General features: G+C 43.5%; 1 protein-coding gene across 2 annotated transcripts in view; it reads right to left on the bottom strand.

Annotated features, from left to right (window-relative positions):
• Positions 1–16,595, bottom strand: part of rbbp6 (retinoblastoma binding protein 6) — a 35,773-nt gene that overhangs the window by 7,626 nt on the left and 11,552 nt on the right. For both annotated transcript variants that reach the window (XM_007905775.2, XM_007905774.2), the window contains 9 exons: positions 13,609–13,653; positions 9,255–9,343; positions 9,060–9,156; positions 8,744–8,883; positions 3,729–3,901; positions 3,172–3,275; positions 1,664–2,106; positions 1,141–1,231; positions 6–66 (listed from right to left, as the gene is read on the bottom strand). In XM_007905775.2, coding sequence (XP_007903966.2) covers positions 6–66; positions 1,141–1,231; positions 1,664–2,106; positions 3,172–3,275; positions 3,729–3,901; positions 8,744–8,883; positions 9,060–9,156; positions 9,255–9,343; positions 13,609–13,653 — 1,243 coding nt within the window. The remainder of the gene's footprint in view (positions 1–5; positions 67–1,140; positions 1,232–1,663; positions 2,107–3,171; positions 3,276–3,728; positions 3,902–8,743; positions 8,884–9,059; positions 9,157–9,254; positions 9,344–13,608; positions 13,654–16,595) is intronic.

Here is a 16,595-nt window from a genome sequence, read left to right as displayed (position 1 = left end):
GTTACCTGTCGTGGGGATGGAGTGTCCGTGTGATGATGGCTGACCAAGAACAGGAACCTGATATCCCTGCAGGTGGAACAGATGATGGTGAAGTCAACATACAATCACTGCAACAACTTGCATTTATATAGTTGTCCTCATTTGGGGTGGCATCCCAGAGCGTTTAAAATCAAAGTATAGCCCAAAGCCACTCCCAGATCCTGGAATACCCGCATTGGAGTCAACTGGTTCTCCCCCTACCCACATGACTAACCACACTTGGGATGAAACGGGCTTGATGATAGTAACAGGAACGGAGTGCTTACAACACAAAAATGTCTGAAAGCATTTCACAGGGAATTGTGTAGTGATGATGCATTTTTAAAGGGCAATCCAGCTGCTATCTTGCACACCAAGGTTCCAAAAACAAGCTTATGAAGTGAACGACCAGTTTATTGGATTGAGTTCAACTCCTGACACCAGGCTTGAATGCATTTGCAGCTTATAGCCAAGAGTCACTACCTTTCATTTGCTGCTGTAACACAAACACTTACTTTGCGTCTGAGAGTTCAGTCTGGCCGACTGACAAGACATGTCATCTCCTGATGCCTGAGGAACCACACACTCAAGCTATACCGTCTTCAAACAGTGATGTCTCCATGTGAAAACACACAGCTAAAATCAGGGCCAGCAGTGTATTCACTTACATGGGAATAATAATCGTTGCATTTGATATAGCGCCTTATCACATCATTGAGAAGTCTCAAAGCGCTTCACAGAATATATTGTAAAGTGGAGTGACTGTGTATTTTGTGGGTGAAACCCAGTAGCCAATTGTGCTAAGAAGGGTCCCAAGAACAGTCGTGGGTTGAATCACCAATTTTTTTTGAGGGCTTATTATCCCCCAAAAGCGATCTGCCGATCGACTAACAACTGGGTTCCTACTTACTTCTAGATACACAGGCTTGTGGAGTAAAGAAACTTGCCTAAGATTTCACCCTGCCCGGGAACTGAACCTTGGTCCTCTCGCCTGTGAGGCGAGCGCACTAACCACTGCGCTATGGGTCTCCAAATGCTGCTGCATTGTACTGGAGTTTTTCTTTTCTATGAAAAATAAATTGCCCAGTAACAAGAGCCAAGGTAAATGGCACAGCTGCTTACCTTCAGTGCAGAGGTACTGGTAACACACATGTTGGGATTGCCGGTGGCTATTCCAGTGGTAACCGTAACCATAACCGGCTTACTGAGCTCTCTGAAAGGCAGGCAAGGGGAACAGTCTGCTGTTAAGATACAACCATCACCACAGGGATCACACATCATACACTCACAGCAAACATTTAACACAGGCAGATGGCAAAACTAGACCTGTATTCAAAACGTTACGCATGTGGAGGTAATACAGGTGCTGGATTTGAATCGACCAGGGTTTTTTTGGGGGAGGGGGTTATATTTATAGAACAGTGAGCTTAGACTCGAATCTACTCGAGGGTTGGAGGCTGCAGAAAAAAAACAGGGACAGACAAGAGAAAACAGTAAGTTACAGAAACTCAGAATTTGTAACCAGCTTAAGATGCTGTACATTTGGTAGCCAAATGTTAGTGAGGCACTAAAACAACAAGTGGTATTCATATAGAGCCCCTCATGCAGGGTAGCGTCTCAGGCACTAATAAGGCCAGGAACTTACAGCATGTCCCCTTCCTCGTGCTTTGGAGGTAGCTGAACAGAAGCAGCTGTTGATGATACTTCAGGTGCAGTGATATTAACAGTGGAGGATACTGGCGCTCTGCTGGTTTTCACAGGCGAGGGAGCACGCTTTGGGACAGAAGCAGGATTCAGAGATGTAGCTGGAATGAGGGTCTGGCCGTGTCCAGAAGATGAGATGGGCAGGTCTGGGGGTTTAGAAATTATCCCTCTGGTCACTGGGAGAGTTGGCTGAGGGATGAGCAGGCTGGGGAGAAGGCTAGGCTGCTGACTGGGCAGCTGATAGGATGGAGGCTGTTGTCTCGGTCGCTGGGCTGGTTGCTGTTGCTGCTGCTGTTGTTGCTGCTGTTGCTGCTGCTGTTGCTGCTGTTGCTGTTTACGAGTTCGCTTTGTGTAACCAGTTTCATTCTTGAAGTTATTCACAGCCTATATATAAAATAAATTGAACTGCATGAGTTATGCTCCTTCCTAACTCTGGGACCTGCTAACCCCATATCAACCCGTCCGCTCAGCAGCCCCGTCCTGCTTCACGTCCCCCTTGCCTCCTTCAAGGCATGTCTCAAGAGAATTCCAGATTTCTACTACCCTTTGAGTGAAAAAGTGCTTCCTGATTTCATCTTAAATGGCCTGGTTCTAATTTTAAGACTATGACCCCTTGTTTTGGATTCCCCCACCAGAGGAAATAGCTTCTCTGTATCTACCCTATAGAATCCCTTTATCATCTTAAATACCTCAATCAAATCACCCCTCAATCTTCTAAACTCAAGGGAATACAATCCACGTTTATGCAGCCTTGTAATTTAACCCTTTTAGGCCTGGTAACATTCTAGTGAACCTACGCTGCAGCCCTTCCAGGGCCAATATCTTTCCTGAGGTGTGGTGCCCAAACTTGAACGCAGTACTCCAGATGGGGTCTGACTAATGCTCTAAACAGTTGATTTTGTGGGCAAAACACAGCAGCCAATTGCACACAGCAGTGTCCCACAAACTGTCATGGATTGAGTGACCAAATTATTTTCATTTTTGAAGGAATTATTTCCCCAGAAAAGCGATCCACCAATCAACTAACAACTGGGTTCCTAATTACTGCTCGGTAAACAGAGGCACGTGGAGTAAGCAAACTTGCCCATCATTTCACCCTGTTCGGGAATCAAACCCAGGACTTCTCGCTTGCGAGGCGAGCGCTCTGAGCTGCAGAACTCCACAATCATTCCATTGCACAAAGTGTAGGAGTTTGTGGAGTTCTGCAGTCAGTGGTTAGAGCACTCGCCTTGCAAGCGATATCCCTTTTAAGAGTGATGGCCAATTGGAGAAGGAACCAATGAACTGAGGAACCAGTGGCCCCCTCACCACTGCCACTGCACAGGACCAAGTAACAGCATCTGCCTGCATTTGCTAAGTTAAAGAATACCCAAGTAGTCATATTGAATCTAAATGATGACTTTCGTAAAAGCCACTTCCCTGAAACATTTGCTCACGTGTGTAACTTACCTGCCGTAAAAATTTGTTTGCGATTAAAGCATCAGGAGACACGTCTGACTGATGACAGGTTGGACAGGTGTGCTCATCTGATTCCAACAGTGCCTGCCTGACACCTGTGCAGAGAGAGAACGAGAGGGGGGGGAAGAAAGAGAACCCACATCACTAAATAAACAACCAATATGTTCACTATAGTGTCTGTAACGTCCAATCATCTCACACTAAATCATGTGCAGTCGTTTTTTTTTGGGTAGGCAGACATGGCAGCCATTTTGCACATAGCCAATCACTACACCCAGCCATAGTGATCAATCTTGAGAATCGCTGGCCAGGGCATTGGGAGAAACTCCCTTCTCTTAGCGAATAGTGTAATGGGACCTTTCACATCTGCCTTGAACAGCCAACGAAGCCATTGAACCCAAAACCTTTCTGACCCAGAGGTGCGAGCATGACTGCCTGAGCAAGAACGACTCAAAGCACAGAAAACTCTGGTGCTCAGATTTGATGTCACACACTGCCAGCAGCAATTCAGAGCTCAGTTAGTAGAGCAACGGGAGCCGGGGACTTACACTCATCACAGTAACTGTTCCCACAGCACGGAATGACAACTGCATCCATCATCAGATCTTTGCAGATAAGGCACAGCAGCTCATCGGGAATAGGATCTTCCTCTTCAGAGGAGGAGGAGGGCACCTCTGGCAAAAATGGTGGCTTTTCCTTCTTGCCGTGTGCATACGCTTCCCTGGAATACAAACCATCTTCAATCCACACACTGCTGACATGGCCAACAGTTCACTTTTCTCCAAAGAGGAAAAAACCTTATTGAGTTAATAGGACACCACCCCCCTACCCCAAACCTTTACCTCAGACAATGTGCAGAAGTTTCCCTCCCTCCATATGAAATGGTTACAATCTTCATTCTTATAAAGCAGGAGTGCCCAACCTTTTTTGGGTGAAGGGCTACTGAGAGAAGTTTTGAATCCACAGTGGGCACTCTATGAATTTATGTCTATGAACCAAACTGAGTAGTACAGAACAAAAGGGAATAAAATTCTCAATTTAAAAATTAGGGACAACAACAACAAACTATGATTGTGTATAACCTTTTAAAATCAAACAGAAAGTCAATTTAGTTACTATTAATGTGACACCTGGCACTGCATTTCTTCCACCAACATGTTGAAATCTGGATTGTCTGATGAGCTTGCAGACAATCATTTAGATGTGAATCTGTAAGTCTGGATCTGTATTTTGATTTAATATACTTCATATTGGTGAACAGGTACCCGCAAAGGTACGTTGATATGTAGCAACAATTTATCCTCAATGCTGCACTTCTTAGAAGAGGATACTTATTTTTGTCAACAGGTTTCCAGAAGTTATCATCTTTTACATGGGACTGTAGAATAATGTCACTTTGAATGTTTATGACTTCAAGCTCAAGTTTTCCGATGTCAGCTTGAAACAATTTTTCAATAAATGTTGCAGTCTCAGAGACATCAACTGTACTGAATGGGTTTACAATGAATTTCACAATTGGTGCAATTGTATTAAATTCTTGAAATCTCCGACTGAATTCTTGTTGTAGCTTCTCAAGATGTCCCACAAAAGGCTCAAGATCAAAAACAGCAGTTTCAATAAATTCTTCAGATTTGGGAAGTGTAGAAGACTTCTTCGTCATTTGAGATATCCATAAGTTGTTTACTTTTGAATGCACTTACTGAGCTCACCATTTCAGCAATACGTAGAAGAACTTTGAATGTGTTGCAAGCTTGCAGCACGGATAAAATTTATTACTTTAGTCACCACATGCATCGCATATTGAAAATGAATCACTTTTGAACAGAGCTTCCTGGTGGATAATGCAGTAGTAAGTGATGAATGCCAGGAATGACTGGTCTTTCTTGCAGAGTCCAATAAAACCATTCCTGCTACCTACCATCGCAGGTGCTCAATCGGTAGTCACAGACAATTTTTTTTGAGAGGAATGTTGTTTTCCGAAATAGTCTTTGAAGGCTTTGTAAATATCTTCACCTCTCGTTTTGCCTTTCAAAGGAAGAATTGTTAGCTTTTCCTTCGTTGTATTATCACTGTTTGTGGACTCATCAAATTGTAATGGAAAGTAGTCACATGTTTGAAGGTCACTCATCAACTGAAATTGTATATTTTGTGAAATAGACTATTCTCCTTGTTACAGTGTTACGTGACAGTTGCAAATCATTTCTTGACAACACGATTTCTGTCTTATTGCTAAAACCTTCAAAAAGAGAATCTGCAGCAGACAGCATTGCCTCCTTCACCAATTCTCTATCTTTGAAAGGTTTGTTCCTTTTAGCAAGTATGAGCAACTTTAAAAGATGCTATCATACAACTTTTTGACTTCTGAACATGCTTGGCAAAAACTGTTGAATTTGCAGGTTCAGATTTTAAATCACTCACTCTTTCTTACAACAGAATTGTGGGAAATCTGCGTCAAAGTCCTTGTGATTCGTTCGAAAGTGTCTTTCGACATTATGTTTCTTGGGTGCTGCCACACTAGCACAGCACAATAAACACACATATTTTCTTTTAAACTTAACGAAAAGAACTGCTCTTCCCATTCACTGTTGAAATTGTATGTTATTTGGTAGACCCACTCATATTAACCGAAAACACGAGGGCAACACTGACCTTTAACAATACAGTAAGATGGCCGAAACTAGGTGACATACCTTAGGACTGATAAGGACGGGTCCATATAAGAATGGGGGAGTAAGTCAGACACGTGCACTGTTATTCACTGTGTAATACATAGATTCCTAGAAGGATGAGCAGAGCTTGTAGCCGAGTATGCGTAGGCAAGCCAGCCGGCATGTTCGAAATAGGCAAATTAAACTTCTTTCGTGTTATGATTCATTTTCTAATTCACGTGGGTACCTAAAAACCCTTCTGCGGGCGACATGGTTGGGCACCCGTTATAAAGTAATGATGATTAACAGGGGGCTCAGCTAGAGATTGATGCTCTCCAATGGAGCTCTGGCATGGGAGAAGAACTTGAAGAGAAGTGTGCTTGCTGTTGGACTTCAATTTAGGAAAGGCTCTCTCTTTTCTCTCCTCCCCCAAAAATAATTAGGCTCTGGGTAAAACAACTGCAACCATTAAACATTTAATCACCTTTCCTCCAGGTGGCCGGCCCATTAACACCAGGTGATAAAGAATGATTGACAAGTTTAGTTTAGTGCCAAGAGTGCACCCCAGCTCAATAACAACAAGATTATATTTGTATAGCGCCTTTCACATCGGGAGGATGTCCCAAGGCACTGGACAGTGTATAGCATTTCAGACCCGAGCTGGGGTCAGGGAGGGCGAAGAGAAGGGAGGGGAAGGGGGAGTGACCAATGGCATGGTCGAAGAGAAGGGTCTTGAGGCAGGACCTGAAGAAGCTAAGGAGGGGGCAAGGCAGAGTGATTGAGGGATGGAATTCCAGAGGTTGGGGGCAGAATGGCTGAAGGCTCTCCCGCCAATGGTGGGGTGGGGGACGTGGAGCAGGCCAGACCGGCTGAGCGGAGGGAGCGGGCGGGTTGGTAGGGGGTTAGGAGGTCGCAGAGGTAGGATGGGGCGAGACCATGGAGGGCTTTGTAGGTGAGGACCAGGATCTTGAACTGGATCCTCTGAAGGATAGGGAGCCAATGGAGTCGGGCGAGAATGGGGGAGATGGGGTCGCGGAGCTTGGTGTGGGAGAGAACACGGGCTGCAGAGGTCTGGATTATCTGCAGCCTGTGGAGGGAGGAGATTGTAAGGCCAACAAGCAGGGCATTTGCATAGTTGAGCCTGGAGGTGATGAAGGCATGAACAAGAGTTTCAGCGGCCTGAGGGGTGAGGTAGTGGCGGAGTCAGGCGATGTTGCGGAGGTGAGGGAAGGCAGAGCGGGTCATGGCTTAGATGTGGTGAAGAAGACAGTTGAGGGTCGAACAAGAGACCGAGGTTCCTGACTGGTTTGGTGAGTTGTACTGTGCAACCACGGAGGTTGATGCTGCCAGAGCCTGAGGTGCTGAGGCGCTGGCACGAGCCAATCAGGAGAGCCTCAGTCTTGTTCATATTCAACTGTAGGAAATTTGCCCTCATCCAGGACTTGATGTCTGACAGGCAGTCTGTCAGGACACCAGTGGTCCTGGAGTTGAGGGTGGAGGCAGAAAGACAGAGTTGGGTGTCATCCGCATACATATGGAAGTTGACCCCATGTCTGTGGATGACATCACCAAGGGGAGCATGTAGATATTAAAGAGGAGAGGGCCAAGGACAGAGCGCTGGGGGACGCCAGACATGACAGTCGGGGGTTGGAGGAGAAACCGTTAAGAGGCAACAAAGTGGAGACGGTGAGAGAGATAGGATTCAATCCAGGCAAGGACAGGTCCTGAAAGATAAGTAAAGAGGCGAGGCGGTGTATGAGGATGGAGTGGTCGACGGCGGCAGAGAGGTCGAGGAGGACAAGGTGGCAGAGGGAGCCCTGATCACAGATGTTCAGAATGTCATTAGTGACTTTGACCAGGGCTATTTCCGTGCTGCGGGCAGCGTGGACGCCGGGGTGGAAGGGTTCAAGGAGGGAATGGCAAGAAAGAAAGGAACGGAGCTGGGACCCGACAACTCGTTCCAGGACCTTGGAGAGGAATGGGAGGTTAGCGATGGGGCGGCAGCTGGAGAGGAGGGATGGGTCAGGAAAGGTTTTTTGAGGATGGGGGTGATGACGGCTGTTTTTAGGGGGGTGGGAACTGAACCGGTGGATAAGGAGAGGTTGATGATGTCGGACAAGAAAGGGGTCAGAAGGTGGAGCTGGGGGATGAGGAGAACGGTGGGGATGGGATCAAAGGAGCAATGGTAGGTTTGAGTTTGCTAATGATGGCGGTGAGGGAGGAGGGAGACAGGGTTGAAGGAGTATAGGGGGGATGGGTGGAGTTAAATAATAATCCTTGCATTTGATATAGCGCTTTTCACGTCGGGAGGACATCCCAAAGCGCTTCACAGAACACATTGTAAAGTGAATTGACTGTATATTTGTGGGCGAACGCGGCAGCCAATTGCGCACAGCATGTCCCACAAACAGTCGTAGATTGAAAATGACCAATTTTATTATTGTTTTTGGAGGGATTATTATTAGGTGTGTGGAGTAAGGAAACTTGCCCAAGGTTTCGCCCTGCCTGGAATTGAACTCAGGTCTCTCGCTTGCAAAGCGAGTGCTCTAATCACTGAGCTACAGGACTCCAGTGGATCAGGAGCAGTGCGTTGCCAGCAAGTGACTACAGCTCTCAAGACATTCATGTGTCAAAGAATCAAGTTTTGTTTTAAAATTTATTTAGGGGAGACCTTGGAATACCCAACATTGAGCAAAGGGATTGATAAGTGTGCAGGGAACCTCACACTCGTACATACCACACCAAGTAAACAGTCAACTGGCTTGCCAGTTAAGGTTTACTTCTGCCAAGGGCTGGCACAGAAGAGACTTGGTGGAGTCCCTGACATTTATATGTCCTTGTCTTAGAAAGATCTTAACATCTACAATCAAGTGGTTGGTCACAGACCACACACCAATCCACACTCAAGTACTCACGCATCAATGGTGGGAATGGCATATTTTCCCGTGTTGGTAAGCATCGCACCCTTCATGTTTGGATCATCAACTTCCACCATGAAACTGCGGGGAATTCCTGTGCTCTTCTTGATCCTTGGCACCGATTCAAAGTTTTTGTCCTGAAGAGATTTTTTTTAAAACAAAATATACATGAATAAAATTAAACATTTAACACTGTGCAACTGCTGGCTTGTCACAAATCCCATCACCTCAGACGTCTTTCACTGCCAGACATGTGCAATACCAAATGACATACAAGATTGCAATTAAGAAGAATTGAGACATGTCAGCCTACCCCATTAGTTGGGCAGTTTTTAATGTAATGCCCCGGTTTTCCACAACGAAAACACGTGTATGATGGTGGAGGTGGTCCCAATGGCTTCTTCATGTAACTATGAAACAAAGATACAAATAGCGTGAGGTAACATACGTTACGCGTTAACGTGAAGCAATATCAAATGTACATCCATTTATCTCCTCCAATACTCACTTGATGGGATCATATTCTTGACCAGACTGTGTCATCATGGCTTTAATTTTATCTTCCTCAGAGGCATTCGCTTCAGCCAGATTGGCCGTCTGTTTGATAGGCGTGTGTTACAAAAAAGTGGTTACCCAGACGTTACTACACACTCGAGTCCACATCCTGTAAAGAGCAGCAGGAAATCCCTGACCCTATTACTTTTATACTGTTAAACAATCCATTTGGATACACTACCTTCCATCCAGCTTGCCAATGATCTGGGGGAGTTCCTCAAGCCTGCCACCTGCAGCATATAGTACTGACATAAAACCTCTATGGCATAGATGGAGTGAGATTTAGTGCTTCAGAGAAAGCAAAGACCCCAGTGAAATGCACAGGGCTGGACACAACCTGGAACGCGACATTCTTCAAAGATCAAAACCACCCGAAATGATTGTCTTACTTAATAAAATGTCAATCATTTGAGAACCACTATAAGCATTTCTAAAAGTCATTGCTACAAATCGTCAGAATTTGACTTTCAGTCCAGTGTTATTTACAAGAGGCTGGTAAAATGGAATGGAAACCTGCAGGCTAGTCCCGGCTTTACAGGGTTTGGTTGACAAATCCAGCAAAAGAAAAACAAGTAAACTTTGAAACCTCTGGTTCAGTGTGTGAAATCCAGGCATTGCTGAAGCTTCTTTGTATAACTTGGGTTTACATGAAAAAGTAAATCAAGAGCACAACAATTTTGTTCACGTTTATGTGCAATTGTGAGTTTAAATTAAATAAGGTGACAAAACTGTTGTCCAAACCAAACCAGGAGGGAGGAGAGGATTGTGCTGTTGTGGGCATCTGCAGCCAGTTCCTTGATGTCCAAGTGACAAGACTGTGGGGGGAGATGCTCTATATGGCACAAGTCTCACTTACACATAACCCTATACACTCACTGTTCGGGTTCTTGTTCCCACATAGCCTGCAGCACAAAGACTCAGTTGCTATTCGAGGCACAGCCACTCAACACTTCACTGTTCACTGTCACCAGCTGACACAAACACAACAGGTACAGTGAAACCCTGCAAGATCATATCTCCACCCATTTCATTCCAAATATGACCGATAATCCAGAGCCATTCCCTAGGGCATTAGGTTCAGAAGTTCAACTGAAATCACCTTTGGTGACATCATCTCTCACAATTACAGGATATTTAAGCAAAGGGGTTTGATTGTGATCATTGGACAGTGATGGCTAGTGGTGGGTTGATAATGTTACATGGTGTACCACAGGGAGGGCGAAGTTACCAGCATGATTCTTCTCCCAACCAGCTCCTGATTTAACTAATAAGTTTGTGCCAACCAGAATGGAATTAAGGCAATTCTCCACAGGGACGGAAGAGTGAGGGGTGGAGGTCACTTCAGGCTGATTTTCATCTGCTGTTGCCCAACCCAAAAGTGTGTGTGTATGAATGTGAGCGAGCATGGGGGGGGGGGGGAGAGAGAAGAGTCAAGGATATAATAGAATAAATTCACAGAAACAGTGACTCAGGTTCTCTCATTGCTACCTCCTAACACTATTTTGTAATAACAGAAACACAAAACCCACCTTGTGCCAATCAGGCACCCAAGTAACTGATTTACTGTGAAGTATTTTGAGACGTTTCAACATCAAAGTGCTGTAAAAGTGCAAGTGCTTTCCTTTTTAAAAGCACTGTACAGCGTCAGATTCTCACCAATATCTCAGCGACTTTACCACAACAACAACAAATTACATTTGTATCGCACCTTTTGGGTGGGGAGGACATCCCAAAGCGTGCGCCAGTCAAGGATGTGCACCTCACAAATAAATGCAAGGATTATTAAATTTCAAAAACATCCAAATGCTTGACATGACCACGGTTGCCATCAACCCCTTATCCCAGCAAGGAGACATCGGCACTGAGAACAGGTTATTCTACCTTTGTGACATTTGGACACGTGCATATGCTTACTCAACAGATATAGTACCAAACAAAGAGGACTTAAGAAAGTGGATACATCAATACAGAGCATTGAAGCTTGTTCAACTCAAGTCTACAAGTTCTGGGAATCCTCAATCTCTGATTACTTCACTTCCACTGAACCTCTCTTGAAACTTCACATGTACCCAAAATATACATTAGCAACACAAGGCACCAAGTCTTCCTCTCTCTGCACATTTCAGCCAGCCAAAAGCAAACTCCAGAAAATTGGGAAGCAGCAGTTCATGCGAGATATTCTCACAGGCAACCCACACAGCCGAGTAACAATGACTAAACACGAGAAGCTAGTGCATAAACAGGCAAGTTGTATGCAGTAGGACATATCTGGTGGCCTTTGCCAAGTAGTGTAGAGAAGATTAATAGATTCTTCACACAAGAGCTTTCTCTACCACTACTCTGTGTATTTCAGAATGAAATTAAACCTCTGCACCATTAAGTGCCTCGCAAAGACTTTTAGAACAATAGTTGAGAGGAATTGTGCACGACGTGAAGAAACACCCAGAATTAGAACAAACCAAACAGCAAGCTAATGCTCACAAACAGCTGAACTAAATGAAGACTTGAACAAAACTGTCAGCAATCTCTCCAGTCAGGCTCCCAACATTGCGCTGTCTTCAAATGAGAGAACCTCAGTACTGAGCCAGGAGTTATCCCCGTAATTTAGCCCCAATTTTATAAACAACAAATGGGAGATGATCCTATCAGGGTTTAACTGTACTCCTCACACAACAGATTTGTTTGAACCCAAACAGCATTTTACCTAACATGTTGAAAAGAATTTTTCCATTTATCTAAATACAGTTTTCTTAAAAAAAAAACTTTAGTATGTCCAATTATTTCACTAATCTTCTGCCCATTAGCACATGCCCATGTTCCTGGTCACCATGCTGGGGTGTGTTTCCATGGGTACTGGCTGGCCTGCAGTACCCCATTCAAGTTCCCATTATTCACTGTCAGATCATTCAACTGGAGTCACAACAGCGCCTGTCCTCTCCCCACCCAACTGTCACACACGCACGCACTCATAACCAAGAAGATGCAGAAGGAACAGGACCTCGGCTGGCTTTCCCCTCCCTAACCCTGGGAAGGCTGGAGCCAATTTAGCCCCCCACCCCCATTCACACTTGGTTGAAACCAGTAAACTCAGCATTGACCAGTAAACTTATTGCATGGTTCTAAACTTGGGGTCCAGGGGGGTGGGGGGGCAAAGAAGAGAGAAAGAAAGTAAACAAGAGAAAAGAAGAAAATACAGGACAGAAATTTGTCAACTGCAGACACTAGTGCATATACGATTATGTGTGTATGTGAAGAAAATCAACTTGCAGATGATGTTAGGGACTAGTACAAGCCAGGCAGGCAACTAAATTAAGTTTTGTCAATACAAATATATTCAAAATATCTGAGACGGGTGTTTTCTTGTCCAAACCACAAGCATTCGTTAAGTAACTAAAACTGCTCTCTCCCTGTCAATCAGCTGCACAAGATGCTGCAATAACACACCACCATATTTCATACAGGTTTACAGTCTGTGTTCAAACAAATGATCACCCATATACATTCTTTCCAACATCTGGTCTTAAAAAGAGAACATAGTTTATTGTATTTAGTGCTTTACATTTACATGGTCACAGCTAAGCTATGCATGGGTTGATACAACATTGGGGATCAGCATACACTTAGATCAATTCAGTCGAGACAGCACTGCAAAATCCAGTTAATTTTACACAAGATTGTACTTTCAATAACATTAACAGAGCAGATTTGCAACTCTTGGCTGTATTGCAGAGATCAGAACAGTCCTTTTATTAATGGCCACACACGGATCTGATGGTGCTAAAGGTGAGAACCTTCGTACCGATCACTATATCCAGTGATCAGGGCTTCTGTTCTTCTACCGCCTTCTTTAATGGTGCGGTGTTCAAAAAACAGGCGAAATACCCGATTTAATATTCATACATAATATCCCAGATAAAGGACATTATACCTAGGGTTCTATCTTGCTGCTTTTTGAAGCTGACCGAGGTGTGCGAGCATTATAGTAGCTAGGTGAGGCAGTCGAGGGACTCCCCTTCCATCATCCCCCATATCACTCACTCTTTACAGGATATTCAGCAAAGATCAACATTTCCAGTAACTTGGATTCACAGCACTACTATTCACACATAACTAAAACAATTACAGTTTATTTTAATGACAGTATAAAATGCAATTTAATTTCTGCAACACAGTATACAAAGCATTTATGTAACTCTGTGCTGTATAGAACAATTACAGATTAGTGCGACATGTATTACAATTAAAATGTGCAAATGTTGAATTTGCAAGGGGAAAAAAAAACAGCGGGAAAAAAAAACATTTTATACCTTTGTAAGCTGGGCCAGAGTGATAGATGTTCCAGAGTCATCAATCTGTTAATGGAAGAATTAAATACACATTCACATTTAAACCATGATAAGGCACATTCTTCAACCCCAAACAGACTGTCTGGTCATAAAGCTCTTTGACCCTGCACTACATACACTACACCTCACAATTCTATTACTGTGCAAGCTGTACAGTACAGGCATTGTGGGGAAAACCTGATAAAAATTATTCACAATATATTGAAACCCTGAAACATTTTAAGATGCTTTCATAATATATACAGCTGCCACTGTGCTATGAAGAACTTAAGTGCAAAAGGAGTTTCTGATGAGATATTTGGAACGCATGCAAAAAAATCTCAGCCGAACTTCCCGTCAAGCAAGAACCTGCGCAACAAAGTCTATAAACTGTGCTGTATTGTTGGGGACGATCTGTGTTACATCTGGAAGTTCAGAGTTGTTGCAAGCAGTTTGCTCTAGGATTGATTACTGTCTTCCAGAAAACACTGATCTATTTCCTTGAGAGCATTTGAAGGTCCAAAGTACAGTACACCTTTTCCCTTCAGAATCTACTATTTGTGGTTAATCTTGAGTCGAGGGCTAAATTGAAAGTGATTACAACCTTACATAAATGGTTCAGGTTAAAATAGGCACAGAATACTTGGACTTAAATCTAAATATTAGTCCTGATAATCTACTCTTGCTTGTCAACAGTGAGACATGGTCTAAGAATGAGAACTTGCTCAGGATCAGTCTTCAATTAAAGGCATTGTAAACTGGAGTTGTTTCATCAGTCACATTTAACTTCAACTAAAAACAAAATTATATGTACTATCGCACAGCCCAGTGTTCGGGGCATCAATTGTTTAGAAATAGCCTGACCACACAAAAAAAATATATTCTGCAAATAAAAAATCTGGAATAAACCTACAATTTGGTGCCTTACACTTTCCCTCCCATTTGATCAAACTTCACCCTATACATTCCAAAATCTAATAATTCAACACCCTTGCCTCTACATGTGTTTAGCCAAGTGTAAATCAGACTAAACTTTACCTATTCATTATAGAACAGTTTTTATAGTACCACCTGTACCTTCAATTTATCTAGATAAAATAGGTTTCCTAAAGCAAGGTAACTTTTACAACATACTTTAAAATTTGTCAAGTACTCTGGCAGGGAGCTGAACTATAGAGGACCAATCGGCCCAATTTCTGACAGCAGTTAGCTGCTCAAGTCCCTTTATGAACCTTTGATAAAAGCTAAGTGCCAAGAGTTGCATTTCAATCACAATCATCTCACGATACATGGGCTGGCACTTGCTTGGAACGCAATATGTGACCGACTTGCTAAATTAGCACTAGCAAGGTAGCAGCATTGGAATTGGTATGGATTATTAGACCTACAGCAGGAAATATTGACCCGATTACAGAGGGCATTGTAATTCAATAGCGCCAGGCTGTCAAACTATAAAATACTGGGTATTAAATGCAAGTTTCAAAAGCTCCATTTGGTTGAACAGAGTGTAACATGCAGCGATACAATTACCAGATTGTGATCTTTACAACTTCAGAAGCACTGTGGACAGCACGTAACCGATTTGTTGACTCAAGGTTGGCGCAAATGAAGCTGCAGCTGCAATATGCTGCTAAAGTTAGTCAAAGTGCATTCATCCCTTGATTTGCATTCTACTGGACTGCAAATTCAAGTTAGGAATAACAGATGAAAGTAAGGTTTTCCAAAAGTGATGAAGCAAGGCACACTAAGAACAGCTCCATCTGCATACATCAAGACATGAGCAAAATGGTCTTTCAGTTACTGACCACAATCCTGGATAGACCCAATCCTGGATAGACCCAATTAACTAAAAATATCAGCACTTAGTTGCACCATACACTCAGTGAGGTCTCCTTGGAGCTGAACTGACTCCAAGGTGATATGCCTGGCAATGGAATGTCTGAATTTAGCCAGGCCTCTGTGGCGGGCTCGGGGGCCCAATACCCGAGCCAGGTGGGTTCGCAGTATTCCAGGGCACTGCTAAAGATCGTACAGCCAGCCTAGATCAATGGCAGGACCTGGAAGCGCAGACCAGTCACTGGAGCAGGGAGTCATCCTACTCAGCTCCTGTTAACCATGTAAGCGAAAGCCTTAACAGATAGGGTGGCCCTAGCTGGGCAAGCAGTTGGAAAGCTTGCCAGACAACAATATCAATGGTAAGCTATGTAGATTTAGCTGGTTAGACTGCAGCTACTGCACACTCTGGGGTTCCAAAGCTTTGGCTCTTGCCAACCTGCGCCTAATACTTTCCAGAATTAAGTAAGTAGGATGCATCCCTCCAGGGAGAGAGCACGTATTCCATTCCAACACTATCTCTGGGATTTCCATGTGTTGTTGGTATGCATGGAAATCTCAGCTTGGTTTGAATACTTTTAAGCATGCTAATGGGTTTCTGCATGTGTGGGAAATCCAGCTGACCAAAAAAAAAGTATCATTCAGTGACCAAATGAAGATGCTAAAAATATTATATGCAGACAACTCCCTTGAATTAAGTAGTCATCCTGCATAAGATCCAGTTAATCCAATTAATGGTTTCAACATGATGCAGCAGAGCAAGATTGAAAATCCAAGTTATTTTTACAGAAGATTTCTTACTACTAGCCAAGCTACTCTGGATCACTTCACTGAGGAATACATATCCGTGGCAAAGTCAAAATGCAAGAAGATACTAATATTACATGAAGGACACTTTCATTTCAAAGACAATTTGAAATCAAACCCAGACTTTTGGGATTGAAGTCTCCTCTATTCAGATTCTTAGGAACCGAACATCAAATATATTTGAGCTGTCTCAGACTACATTTCGCCTACAAAATAGCCATTACACTAGACTTTGTTGTAAATTCTATGAAATACTTTGAGACATCCTCCTGATGTAAAGGCACTATATCAAATGCAAGAATCATTACATTTTAATGCACAAATTGGCC

The sequence above is a fragment of the Callorhinchus milii genome, unplaced genomic scaffold (genome assembly GCF_018977255.1).
Source record: "Callorhinchus milii isolate IMCB2004 unplaced genomic scaffold, IMCB_Cmil_1.0 Scaffold16, whole genome shotgun sequence".
NCBI classification, from domain to species: domain Eukaryota; kingdom Metazoa; phylum Chordata; class Chondrichthyes; order Chimaeriformes; family Callorhinchidae; genus Callorhinchus; species Callorhinchus milii.
The sequence above is the reverse complement of the archived record's forward strand: the minus strand, read 5'-3'. Positions and strand labels throughout refer to the sequence as shown.